At 32.7% G+C, this 14,380-nt stretch overlaps 1 protein-coding gene across 1 annotated transcript; it reads right to left on the bottom strand.

Annotated features, from left to right (window-relative positions):
- Window positions 1–1,566: 1,566 nt before the first annotated feature.
- LOC147064759 (uncharacterized) lies at window positions 1,567–11,971 on the bottom strand. The gene is made up of 5 exons (XM_085958038.1): window positions 11,861–11,971; window positions 9,921–10,175; window positions 5,863–6,063; window positions 3,697–3,951; window positions 1,567–2,755 (listed from the first exon to the last, which is right to left on the bottom strand). The coding sequence occupies exons 1-5, from the start codon at window positions 11,922–11,924 to the stop codon at window positions 2,553–2,555; spliced, it is 978 nt and encodes a 325-aa protein (XP_085814164.1). The 5' UTR covers window positions 11,925–11,971; the 3' UTR covers window positions 1,567–2,552.
- Window positions 11,972–14,380: the final 2,409 nt, after the last annotated feature.

The raw sequence follows: 14,380 nt of genomic DNA, 5'->3' as shown, positions 1-14,380 counted from the left end.
TCACAGGGAGAATCAACTGATAATAAACAACCATTTTTGCTGCCTTACGCAATCGTAACAACATCGGAAAAAACTAATACGCAATACTTCGGGCATATTATTCAGAATAATGTTTTAATTACTTAAATCTTTATTTTTTTATAATATTGTATTTATTTTATTGTCTACAAAATGTTTTTTTTTTATTTAATTGAACTTGTATTTGTATTTGTTATCTTTTCATAAATAAAAAAATGTTTTACTTTCACATTATTATTAATTATATTACAATATTATTTACACGATTCAACCAGTGGCGGCCGGTGATAATAAAATTAGGGAGTGCAAATAAAGACATGCATTTTTCTTCTCATGGTATTGAAAAAAAATCTGCAATAGCCTTCGTGGTGGAGGTAGGCGAATGCTAAACGACGCTTACATTCACGAACAGCATTTATTTGTTGTCAAAGTTACAAAGTTCAAGCCTCTGGTATGATAAGTATGATGCAAAAGGCAATAGGTACACACATTTTTCGATTTTTATTGTACTTAATTATACTTCATATTTATGTGCTGACATAGTTACCATGTTTGTCACTCGTAACTTCCATAAATCGTAACTGATGTAAGTATTTTAGACGTGTGTCATTGAGAAAAAGCCGTAAAATCCTCATTTGTCATCCCACATCATTCTCATATGCGCGTTGTATCATTTTTATAAATACTGGGCATGGATCATTAATTTTCCAACGGGATATCACGTGTATTAAAAATTTGCCACTTTTGTACACCTCCACTCCAAAATTGCACTCCAAATGGGACTGATTTGAAAGACATTCAACATCAAAAATAATAGTAAGTATAAGTAGGTATATTGTATGTATTATGTTACTGACTTACTTTTCTGTAGATTTATTTATATTAAAATTATTTTAGTGTTTAATTTTGAAATGTAAAATTATAAAATCGTATTTGTATGGTGAGATGGCTGTACCTAACTTAATTATCACAATATTACTCTAATCGATATGTTGATTGATTCAATATTAATATGGCACATCAAACAACAGAGCATTTACCTCATAACGTCATAACGTATGAAATAATAATATACCTAGTATTTTTAAATACTGCGCGGGAACCTTTTACCTACTTCATACGTACGTACAATAATATTATTATAAACGCGCCAGTCAATGGCGACATCTATCGGTTATACTTGAAGCACTAAGAGGGAGGACATTGCTCAAAGCAAGGTAAAAATTGTACGTTCAGTGAGGTTACATTTCGGCAGCATGCAAAAAAATCGTCTACGGTCGGGCACTCGGGCGGTACAGGTCGTCTTTCGAACATTCAACAAATACTATGAAGGACGTACATTTATACACATTTCCAGCTCAGCGGCTGGTTAAAAATACGCCAGAAATACTTACGTGGATGCACTTAGCAGACGGGCGACAAATTAAAGATATTTTACAATAAATGTAGTTATTTGAATACGTACATATTATTACATAATAATTTGGGAGATCAGTGCGCATTTGCTCCTATACAAGAGCCGTCCCTGGATTCAACCTATGTTTTTTTCAAAATTGAACGTACACAATATTAACAATAAATGTCTTAAATAGTATAAATTACACTAGATTTATGTTTGATCAATTTTATCAATGTTTTTTTTATCATTTTATCAAGGTATATAAAAATTTAATATCACCTATCGAAAAAAATGCCAATCCCGGGATCAAAACTTTGGCTCGGGATTGCATTCCCTAGTCATGAGTTGAGCATATCAGACAATAATAGTCCTGGATTGTTTTAACAACATTTACGTGTTATGAAATGTTGTAATAGTTATCTCTAAGCAGACGAATTCTTTTATCAATTAAGTACCTACTTAACTAGGTTATGTTATTCTTTCCTAAGTTGTTATTGTGAATAGTAATTATAATTTTTACAATAATTATGTTGGAATAGAAAGCCGCAAAATTTTGAAACATCGTGACCCATTACGCAATTTACCACAGATGAAGTATAGAGCAGAAAACATAATAGTATCAACATGTCTTTGAATGGATTGACAGATGCCTCCACTGCATAAAATCATTCAGCTCCACTATTTATGGAGTTTCTTTATAGTACAAATTACAATATTTGGGATAATAATTAAGCTTACATATTGTTGTAACTTGTATGTAAACGCTTGTACAAAAATAAAAATCTCCGAACGAAGCAGAGAAATTCACATACGGCGATTCAAACCTAATAATTTTTTTATTAATCAGATATTTGCTGACACTCTAATTGACACGATTGTCTAAAATATATTATTTATAATATATGAAGTTTCGACCAATTTTCATTCGTATGTGTTTTTGTATAAATTGCCGCCATAACTGCTTAGACTGAATTATAATTATCATTCTACAAAATGTTTTTTATTATTCCTCATCATCCAGGAGGTCAGAAATTCTGCGTCATTAACCACTTACTTCTAAATATTCAATGACTTCTTACAAGTTAACAAACCTTACCTCTCTCTTTGTAACTGCAATACCTATATTTATTATTTTCTATGCCGCTGTCATATCTGCTAATCTTGAATTGGTATGTATATCCATAGGATCACCGAGAGTCTTTTCGCAGATGAATATGGCTCTTATGTGGCATCTGATGTTGTTTAATTTACCATCACGGTGCATGGTGCCACACCGCGCAATGTCGTCGATTTCTTCATTAGCCCACATATCATATCCTGCGTCATTTAAAGTTTTTCCTAAAAACATATAGAGTATTTTTTAGACAAGTGTGACTAGGTATTCATGTTTGGATACGCAGATTTTTTCTGCTAACCGCCAACAGCTATGTCTCCACATTATTGTATTTATCATGTCATAACGAACGAAATACACTTGTCAAAATTATACGTATAGCGTTTTAAAAAGGATTTATCGAGATCCTACATATGAAGGGCGTGCACTAAAATAGCGTTATTCAAATTAACAAGCAACACAAATATTTTGGAACAATTATTAAAACGTATTGTTAACTAAACTATGTCGTTTGAATAAATCTGCCTGTTTGAAGCTTGTATTCTGACGTTGCTGCGTTGCGGTAGCAAGTTTTGACATCATATAAAGCTCCGATAGCTCGTAATCCGAGCCTTGAGAAGAGATGTTTGTAGCGGATGCTGAATGTGAGATGGTACAACTTTAGAAGTAACGAAGAGATAAGAAAGCGAACTAAGCGGCTTCTCATCATAACGAGAGTGAATAAGCGATGTTGAACCTGTCTCAGCCGCGTGCTGCGGAGAATTTCATTCTGGTTTGCCAGTTCTCCGAGTCAACCCAATTTCGGCGTCCTGGAAGGCAATTAAATAGCGACTACAGAGTATAAACGGTGGAGCTACGGGACTCTTGGAAGCACCGTGTGGGGTCCATGATATAATCTTACTAAGGGGCGGACATGGTCGAATTTATAATACAGTCTTAAAACTATTACCATTGTATGCCAATAACAGATTATTTTATTACTTGTTTGGCAATCGGAAGCTTTAAAAAAGGTATCATTTTTGATTGCGATATGCTATGATACCACGTCGATACATGGGTTTTGACGTAACTTAGGTTTGGCGTAGCTCGCTATTTTATACCTAAGTCTGTATAGTTATAAATTATGAAAAAAGATAGGTATAATAATATATTGTGTTTCCATTACCGTCGACAGTTAAGAACAGTCCATTGGTTATCAGAGCATTAAATCCCAGATATACGTTATGACTGTTAAAATTTCCATGCAGGGAGTTAACGGGATATTTCTCAAGTATTTCCACTAATATCTTTGCTTCTGCTTCGCTGTTGATGATGGCCAGCTGCGACTGCTCCGATTTGCATATTTTATAGGCTTCGTTCCATTTTCTTGCTGCTTTGTGAACCTTGTAGCAGCGGTCTGTTTCCGATTTAAAGACATATTCTAAAAAAAATAGCACATATTTATTATCACTGTATTGGAACCTGTGTAACCTAAGAATATTTTAATACTTTCGACTTGACAATTCTTCTAGACAATTTGAATACTAAACTAGAATTTGAAATAACGTAGTTACCGTTAATACGTTAAAGAAGTCCATTAAAATATGATTACTCGCAAACAATACAGATAAGTTAAATCTTCGAAACTTAGTAAAACTAGGTACCTAATGTTACTAAATATATTAAATAAAAATAAATACACAATGATAAGGTATAATCCATAATAGGTAAACCGGATGTGGTACAAAACATCAGGTGTAAGATAATAAATTACTCCTGTTTCTCAACAACTTAAGTGATTACTCTCAAAGTTTTTCTAAACATATATTATTTAAACATGGTTATTACCATATTTAAAACTTAAATTAATTAAAAATTATATACATAATATGTACATACTATGTGCATATACACATATTATGTGGTGGGTTGATCCTGACGCCACATAGAAATCAAAGTAAATTACCTTGATTATAAATCACAAAAGGTATTCGTGGATATTTCTAAAATTAACACCTTGGACGTATAGTTCTTAAATTTCGTCGTACATAGTGGTTACATGTAAATTGTACGTATTACATTTCACCGTATTATAGTTAACCGTCAGTTTTTTCATCGGAAAAAGATGAAAAATTTACGCGTTGTTCGTGGAGCATTACAGACAACAATATTCCAATTTTATTAGATCCTAACCTAACCTAACCTAAAAAATAATCTAGTATATTTTTAAAATTTGTTTGCCGCTGGCTTCCTGTTAACCGACAAGAACTGTGTTTTATTTAGACATTAATTTTATTTCAATATTATACGACCCAAAGAGGTTGGACGGTCTTTCATATACGACTATATATTTCCGATACAACATTTCACGATAAAGTGTGATACGGCGAACTGCATACCTACAAATTTCCGGACACGGAAAATAGTATGGTACATATTGGTTAATTCGTAAAGTATATTGGGTGGATTCCGATGGAATACCAGTTTGTGTCCCGAATGGGACTCATATTTTTCAAAAATGTTCACTTGATCATTTAACACTGATAAATCTCATCTTAATTTAAACTTTGCTGGTGAAACTGGTGTCAATTAATAAAAAAAAAAGTTTTGCAAAATGAGTACCTACCAAAGAAGACAAAACAGTATTGCCTCGCACACAAATGTTTGTTTAATTTTCGAATTCCTCACAAGAGTGATAGACAATTTGAAGACGAATACCGTAGGGTGTCCCAGTGCCCTCTAAATCGCAACCTTAGGGGGTGTGAGTGTCTCATTGGGAACACTTGATTTAATTAATATGGTCTCCTATCAATTATTACATTACATTACATCGCCATTGATCTTAAAGATGGTCATATGAGCCTTCATAGAGTGGAGGTCGAATTAACATACAAAAGCTGCGTTGCTTATTATTTATGCCTCACACATCAAGAAAATGTTTTGTTATTGTTTAAATTCCTTAAAAAAATAGGTAACATAAAATATTAAAATGAATAGCATATCTCAGTGCCCTCTAGTCGCAACCTTAGAGAGTGTGAGCGTCTCATTTTCGGAAGATTGGTTTACTTATTATGGTTGTCTATAAAGGCTACATGAAAAATAGAATAAATTATAATGTTCAATAAGCATTATTATTTAACATATTTTTTCAAAATTCAGTTTGGATTATTTCTTACATGTGTCGTATGTCTCGCAGACAGTATTTTTTTGAACATTTGGTGTTTATTTTGCGCAAATATAGTTCAGCTGCCTGTCACTAATCAACGTCAATTAAGTATTTTTATTATTAAAATCATTATAACTAAGTATACTAATCATATGACATTTTACATTCGGATGGGATGTTTCTTACCGGCATCATATGTCTCACAAACAATATTTTTGGTTGTCGGTTCACTTGTCGATTCTTTTGCACAGATATATTTGAACTTAGTGTCGCAATCATCGTCGTTGTATAGCCCATTGTTCCTCATTGACACACAGTTTTCGTGGCCTCCAACGTTATTAGGTTCCCCCTCTGCCCAGGTTCTATATGCCTTTGATAAATCTTTACCTGAAAAAATTAATTAAAAAATTTAACAATATATCTAAATTCTGGGAGATTTAATCAGTTGAAAATTTCTAAATCTGCGGTACTATCAATAATATTATTTTGTATAAATAATATGAATTAGTAGCAAAGATCATCTGACAATTGACTGAGTACCTTAAGTTAAGACAATGTTATAGCAGCGTTATAGTGAAAAAGCATACGGCCCACGCATTATGTCAACAATATAATATGCATTTAGAGTAAGATAAAAGACATATTATTAATAATCGACTTGCTAAAACTAAAAGTGAGACCGGTTAAATATCGGTTTGACTCATGTGCTTAGGACAGGATCTTAAGTTCCGCACCTCCAAAACCAAATACAATAGGCTACATGACGAAGTCAGAATTGAAGTCGCTGAATTTTATAGCAATAAATGGTGCGATAGATTCAGTAGATTAATTAAGGGCAGTGCACTATTCTGGTCCTTAACAAAAACATTAAGACAAGATAAACCAAAAATAACCCACCTTCAAGGGCCGAACGGCGGCCCGGTGTATTCATCCATAGACAAAGCCGAAGCATTCGCCTTGAGTATAGCTAACCAATTCTCTCCGAACACATACGATATGTCTAATAAGGAATTAGTAGAACAAGTACGGCGTGTCACCAGGAAATCCAGGGCTATATACAACGAGAGGCCAGACCCTCCAGAAAATCCTCTAAGGCTGGCCACGATTGATGAAATCGAACGTCTTATTAAGCGGCTTGGCAACCGCAAAGCCCCTGGTAATGACGGATTATCAAATAAAGCCGTCAAAAACCTCCCAGATAGAGGAATAGAAATTTTAACGCAGATAATCAACGCATGTTTAGAATTCCAATACTTTCCAGCAGCCTGGAAAGCAGCGGACATAGTACTTATCCCAAAACCCGGCAAAGATTTAACCAAACCAGAAAATCACAGATCAATCAGCCTGCTGCCAGTCTTAAGGAAAATCTTTGAAAGAGTCATAAAGTCCAGACTTCAAATCATGATCGATGAACTAAGCCTCATCCCGGACATCCAACACGGTTTCAAAGCAAGGCATTCAACTAACCACCAATTACTTAGGGTTATAGAATACATAACCGAATCCTTTAACAAAAAAGTCTTCACAACAGGATTCTTCTTAGCCATCGCAAAAGCCTTTGACAAAGTCTGGATCAAAGGACTTATTGTTAAATTATCAGATTCAGGACTCGATAAAGCAATGATTAACATGATGAGCTCCTTTCTTCGGAATAGAACCTTCAATGTTAAATTAAACGGTATCAGATCCACAACAAAAACACCCACAGCCGGAGTCCCACAAGGATCCGTGATAGGTCCCACCCTGTACAACCTGTACACATGGGACATAGCGATTCCCCTAGACAGCACCGGTAACTCTACCATCCTAGCTCATTACGCGGATGATACAGCTATCTTATCAAGATCGATCAATCTCCGTAAAGTCACCAAATCAGTCCAGACCTCGGCTAACCAGATTCCCAACTGGTGCGACAAATGGCGAATTAAAATCAAACCATCAAAAAGCGTAGCCGTCATTTTTGCCAAACGCATGAACAAAAGACACTCACATAATGTTAAAAAAAATCATAATGCACTCACACCCCATCCCTTGGGACAGATCTGTCAAATATTTAGGCCTCACCATAGACAAAAGACTCACTTTTAACCAACACATTAATATCAAAAATACCAAGCCGAGGTAGTAAACGCAAGACTTCAACCCATGATGGGAAACAAAAGTAAACTATCTACGCGAGCAAAACTTCTGCTATACACTGCTATCACTAGACCTTTAACGACATATGCATGCCCCATCTGGGCCTATTCAAACCCAAAACACTTGAAAACAGATTAAACAAAATAAAACACTGTGTAGAATCACAAACGCACCCTGGTTCGTTTGGGGATGACCAGGAGGTGTAGATGGAGAGTCTTCAGGAGGAGAGATGATAAGTCGAGACTTAGTGGTGGTTGTTCCGATGGATGCAGGGGCGAGTTTTTTTTGCAGGGTAAACAGTTGGTACAAGAGTATGTGACAAAAGCGTTATGTTACAATACTTATGATACCTATTGTCCCGAGGTCCGAACTCGTGGGACAGGAGCTTACTATCAGACGGAGATTATGATTGATACTGAGACTGAGCAACTAATCAACTATGACCTGCTAATTAAATGCACGATTGCGAGTCATTGCTGATGAAGTATGCAATTGAGAAATCTGCTGGCCCCTGCATTATTGCACTTCGATGTCACACAAAGGTAACTTTGTCGTGTAGCAAGTACACGCCCTTGGTCAGCTTTCCTCGTCGCTTACTTTGGATAGGTTCGGAGGTTTTTTAACTTTGGCAATAACGATCGACATTGATAGTTGTTGTCGCTTGAAGCAAAAAATCGGCAAGAATAACGCCTTTTTGATCACAAAACACGGTTGCTTAGCTATTAGAAAAAAACTAGTTAAATAAAAGTTAAACTATGTAGTATGTACCTACCTGATTTGATTCAATTTTCAGTAAGTAATGCATTGAACACCAATCAAAAGGTTATCAAATTACTTATAGAACAGTAAACATAGCATTATTATATTAAAGTCAGTATACAATAATATGTACTTAGGTCATATTATGACTTTTGATAAATTTAAAGAATAAAATATTATAAACGTTGCGTCTTAGTATTTCCCGAGATAAGAGAAATACGAAACTTACGCTAATGAATAACTAAATAAATCTCACACAAAAATATATGGTACAGTTCGGTTATGAGGAATACAGCGGCAAACACATTTTGAAAATACACGATCTTTGTTATGTTGCTGATTATTTGTTAGTTTAACCTAACCAAACCTAACCTAACCTAACCTAATCCAACCTAATCTAACATAAACTAACCCAAACTAACAAATAATCCAGTACATCGGGTATTTTCAAAATGTGTTTTCCGCTGTATTCCTCATAACCGAACTGTACCAAATATATTTCATATATACAGTAAGTATTTTATATTTTTTATTATGCTATTATTTCAATCATCGAGACGTGTGAGGGATATCCATATATTTTGATGGTTCGGTCAAGTGAATGTCGCTACAGGCCATTCATCCATTTAACCTTGAGCGTGCACTGCCATGCAAAATATTTTGCTGGAGATAAGTAATCGAACAGTCTTTTGAACGGACTTATAATGAGGAATATTTATTTTATTTATATTTTCAAATAAAATGATAACATATTACAATATAATTATCAAATACGTAAAGAATCTTAATAGAGAATAAGAGGATATATTTTCTGACATAATTGCGAAATGATAGGGCATCCGCGAAAACTAACGGATGATGTATTCTAGTTACTTGCATAAGTTATGAAGCCGGTGAGGGTCAACCGTTTAATTACATCTTATATAATACAGATTACATAATAATTGGTTATGTGTGATTATTCTAGATGCATCAGTGGTATGCATCCTTAATTTACGGTGAAATTAGGAATGGATGCAAACATATCAGTTGCAATATTGAATACATAAAGTATATTTTAGATATATTGACAATGAATGCAAAAGAGATACGATGCAATATGTATTTAAACAATATTATACAGAAAATATTAACTACTAGAAAAGTCAAAGGTTATTGAATTTGGTATAAAATTCTAGGACATGAGGGTAGAAATATTATAGACAAATAAGTTTAACATGATAAAATTAAGATGTCTATTTAAAGATTTTATTAATATTCATAAGGAGAATTCAAATTCAAGTGCTGTATCGGCTACATTGAAAATATATAAACACTTGTATTATATAAAGTAAATTAATATCTACCGTCCAGTGTGACGAATTCCCCTTCCGAAAACTTATCATGGATTCCCAACCATAGCTGGGTGGTGGTATTATCCTTGAACGATAAAACTGCTTGGACTTCATCTGCTGTTTTTGGAACCAGCAAACCGGCTCCTTCTGCTGAACATATCGCTACAGCTAATTCCCATGGCTCTTGAACGTTGTGTTCTTTTAAGAATAGCTTTACACTAGATACGTATGTGTAGTCATTGCGGAATGTTGGTCGATCTTCCGTAACTAAGTTTTTAAAAATATAAAATTAATTTTGTATAAGTACAAAATTTTGTGACAGGTTGAGATGTTTTTCATGTACCTACACCATACATAATAAATTAAATTAAAACCAATACATTTTTGCGCTTGAGTTCAAATTTAAATCTTTTTCCGTAAATATACGATCGTGACTAGAAATTGTGATCGATAATCTTTTTGTGAATGTCGCTAGACTCGATTCTCGAGAATATTTTATTATACTATTTTCAGATTCTTGATTATCGAGAAATCGTTCCTGAGATTTTTGAAAATTTGAGAATTCCAATATATTAATTTATAAAATATACACACGTATCATACTCCACATTTTTAATTGTAGTCGATACCTTTTTAAATCTTTGTTCGCAAATTCAGAATTGCGACGAATAATTACGAATTAACGTATACATAATAAAATTTTGTAAAAAAATATATATGGATATTTTACTAATAAACTAACATATTCACCAAATTTTTTTTTTATACTTATGTCAAAAATTGATACCAATAATGTAAAATTTATTTGTCTTCAACATCTATATTTCGTTTAAAATGGAAACAAATAGATTTTTTGGGTAACTTCACTAGTTTACATACTACTTCATTCATAACATCCATGCCATAAAGTTCTAAAATAATTTTGCGAAAAGAGTATTTTTGATCAAATCCGAAAATAGCTGTTGAGCATCGATCGAAAAAAAAATACATAGTTTATCAACTTTAAATCATTAAACCAAACGTAAAATCATACTTTCTATAGGAAATTAAAATGAACATACTTAGTAGCTTTATTCATTCAAACAATCTTCCTAATTAATCTCTCAATTCCGGTGTACCTATTAATAAAAATCTGTTTCCAAGAAACGCCATATTATAGTTTTTTTTTCTAAATTGTAATTTATTTCTAGATTTAAAAAATAAAATAAAACCATTCAAAACTTTTTTGATACGTCCAGAATCCATAAAATGTATTAAATTTAAGTTTGCCCGAACATAGGCATTACAATCATCCTTAATAACGCTTGCAAACGTCTATAGATTTACTGGCAGCAATAGCGTCTACATTAAACTTTCGCGACAATTACTATTATATAACATATTTTATATTTTAAAGTTATAGAAAGGTAATTATTCTGCTATTCCCGAAAATTTTAATAAACGATTATTAAAAGATTTGTAATACATCTATATTAATAGTAATACCAGTAATATATTACAAAATACATAATTATAATCGGTAACCATGCAATAACAAAGCAATGGTTAATTATTCATATGAATGGCATTGAACATATAACAATAATAGTCTTAAGTAAATAAAAAAAGATATTCTATTGAGATACTATATTAGTTACAAATTTTTATTTTTTGTTAACAATGTGTAAACGTATGTGAAAAAAATACGTACTTCATATAATTATATATTATTATTAATTATTATCAGTTGTACTGTCAGTTAAAAACCCGTTTCACTTACCTACTTATAAGATGATTATAAATAATAATGATAATTTTGTACAATACACTGTCAATAAAGAATTAAATATAGTGACAAATGTTTCAAACCTAATTACGTATTAAATCACTATTCGTTTTATTTTTAATGTTTCAGTGCAATATCTAATTATAATTGAATAATATTTTTACTAATATTTAAAATTAATTCTTACCCGGCATTGCTGATAAATTGAACACAAAGCAGCTTATTAAAAGAATCACTAGTTTTAATGCCATAATGTTGTTGACGTAGAAGCACTCTTCTTCAGATACTAAATGAGACTAAAATAATCAGATGGGTTTTAACGGTGTGTTAAATTTATAGGGGGCGTTTTGCTGTGGCAATCGGTTTTTCAAGTTGCAATGCGATATCGCATAAGTCAGTGTCAATATTTCTTAAAATTATATATTTAAACAATAAAAATTAAAAGTTTAATGAATTATAAATGACCTCAATATCTGCTTAGTTAGCGTACCCAAAATTCTAAAAAAGACACACTCCAACTTAGCGTCGAGAAATCGTCGGGTAACATACAATATAAGTAAGTACCAATATTCTTTTTAGCACCAGGAACAGCATGCCATCAATAGTCTAGGTCAGTGGTTCCCAAAGTTGACTGGGCTCCGATCCATCTAACAAAAATTTCCAATCTTGGGACCCACCTCTTAGCTGTCTTAGAGAAAAGAGGGCATACATATTGGTAATGCTCAGATTCCCTAGTGGCGAGTCGTGGAACTACTTAACGCTGTCTTATTTGTTCTAATTGAAATGAAAAAAATATTGTTACCAATATGAATGAAAGACTGTTGAAATAAGAAACACAACATAAATAAAAAAAATTATTACTTAAATACCTACACCTGCAAGGTTTTTTTTACAAAGTTATTTCAATGGGAAGGATGTATTTGTTTCTTATTTTTCTTCATTACAGTTTTAGCATCAACTTCAACTTTAGTTACTTTTAATCGCAGTGAGTTTAATATATCCAATTAATTTCGGTATTTAGTTTTAATGTTAACCATAGCCGAAAATCCGACCTCACATATATATGAGGTAGTAAAGAGGAGGAGGACTTTCATAGCTTCATCGTACAGGCGAGGATAATTATCAGCAACTGAGAGCCAGAATTTCGTTAACTGTTTACGATTGAAACTATTTTTCAGTGACGTATCTCCTGATAAATCAATGGGTTCTTTAAGAGAAACTTTTGGTAATTCGTCTTGAAATGGGTTACAAATCCAACGCAACGAATCAAACATTTTCGTCTCTTCCCAAAATAGTCGTCAAAGTTATTTATTAACAGTGATAAATGACTGGAAATTTCAGACAGTGCGTTCATCTTAGGCTGCACTTGGTTTTCAATAATATAAGTTTCAAGTGTTTCAAAACAATCATACTTGCCATTCTCAATACAACTTTTTCAAAACATAAGCTTTTTCATGAACGCCCGAATTTTATCGTGAACTGAAAAAATGTCTGATCAGTTTGATCCTTGCAAATACAAATTAAGGCGTTGTATGGCGGCTACCCATTTCTTCACATAGTTTTTGAAATAGGCGGGCTTATAAGGGTTTTGTTTTAATATAATTTACAATTTTTATCTAGCCAACTAGCGCTAGCTCCAGCGCTAGCTGGCGATATTCCGCGACTGTGCTGCCATCTGTAGTGCATTGGCAATTCAAATTATTATTATTTTATCACAATATTTTCCGTAACTAAGTTTATTTCAATTTTTAGGAATTATAAATAGCTGAATGAAATATCAAATGTATCACTTCCTATTTTTTTTAATTCATGTATACAGTGGCGAGGGCCCACTCAATATTGGCTCGCGACCCACTGGTGGGTCGCGACCCATAGTTTGGGAAACCATGGTCTAGGTAGTAATAGAAGTGAAACAAATTCAAATTCACTCTATGTCCAGTCACCTCTTTGCTTTTCCAAGTCATCGAATTGGCAAATCCACCATCTTTTCTTAATGATTTTATATAATCCCAAAACGATTTAGAATTTTCGCAGATGCAATCCTTTACCGATTCCATATATGTTCGATAGGCCAGCCGAACAGCTTGTCTCACTCTCATGCGATAAAGGGTAAACATTCCATAGTCATACTGACTTGACTTCCAGGCTGTATGATAGTAGTATTTGCCTCTAATGTCTCCAATATACATTACTTTTTTACCAACATTTAAGGTGAAGCCTTTACCGAGTCGTTTTTAAAGAGACACCTAGCGGAAAAATACGAAGCTTGCAATTTGAGATTTTTTTTTGATAATTGACAATTTCAACTGTACTAATTAATAAATATGTATCTGAAAACATTAAAAACAAAAATGTTTTTTATTTTAAGTCGAAGATAAACTTACAATAATTATAAAAAATGTAATAAAATGTGAATTTGTTGAATTGGACCGCACCCTATTATTACATATATTTGATGGTCATATAAATATAATATAATATAAATAAAAAGGATTTCAAGTTATACACATTAATATTTTATATTAAAATCGATGTTTTTTAAAATAGATATAAAAATAGATATATATTAAAACTATGAATTAGTCAAAAATCTCTTAGGTGATGCTTAGAAAACTTAATAAACTAAATTTTAATAATAAATATGACTATAACATATATGTAATAATAGGGTGCGGTCCGATTCAACAAATTCACATTTTATTACATT

Source organism: Rhyacophila brunnea, unplaced genomic scaffold (genome assembly GCF_057557595.1).
Source record: "Rhyacophila brunnea isolate RB1 unplaced genomic scaffold, BYU_Rbru_1.0 scaffold_7, whole genome shotgun sequence".
NCBI classification, from domain to species: domain Eukaryota; kingdom Metazoa; phylum Arthropoda; class Insecta; order Trichoptera; family Rhyacophilidae; genus Rhyacophila; species Rhyacophila brunnea.
This window is presented reverse-complemented; position numbering and strand designations above follow the sequence as displayed.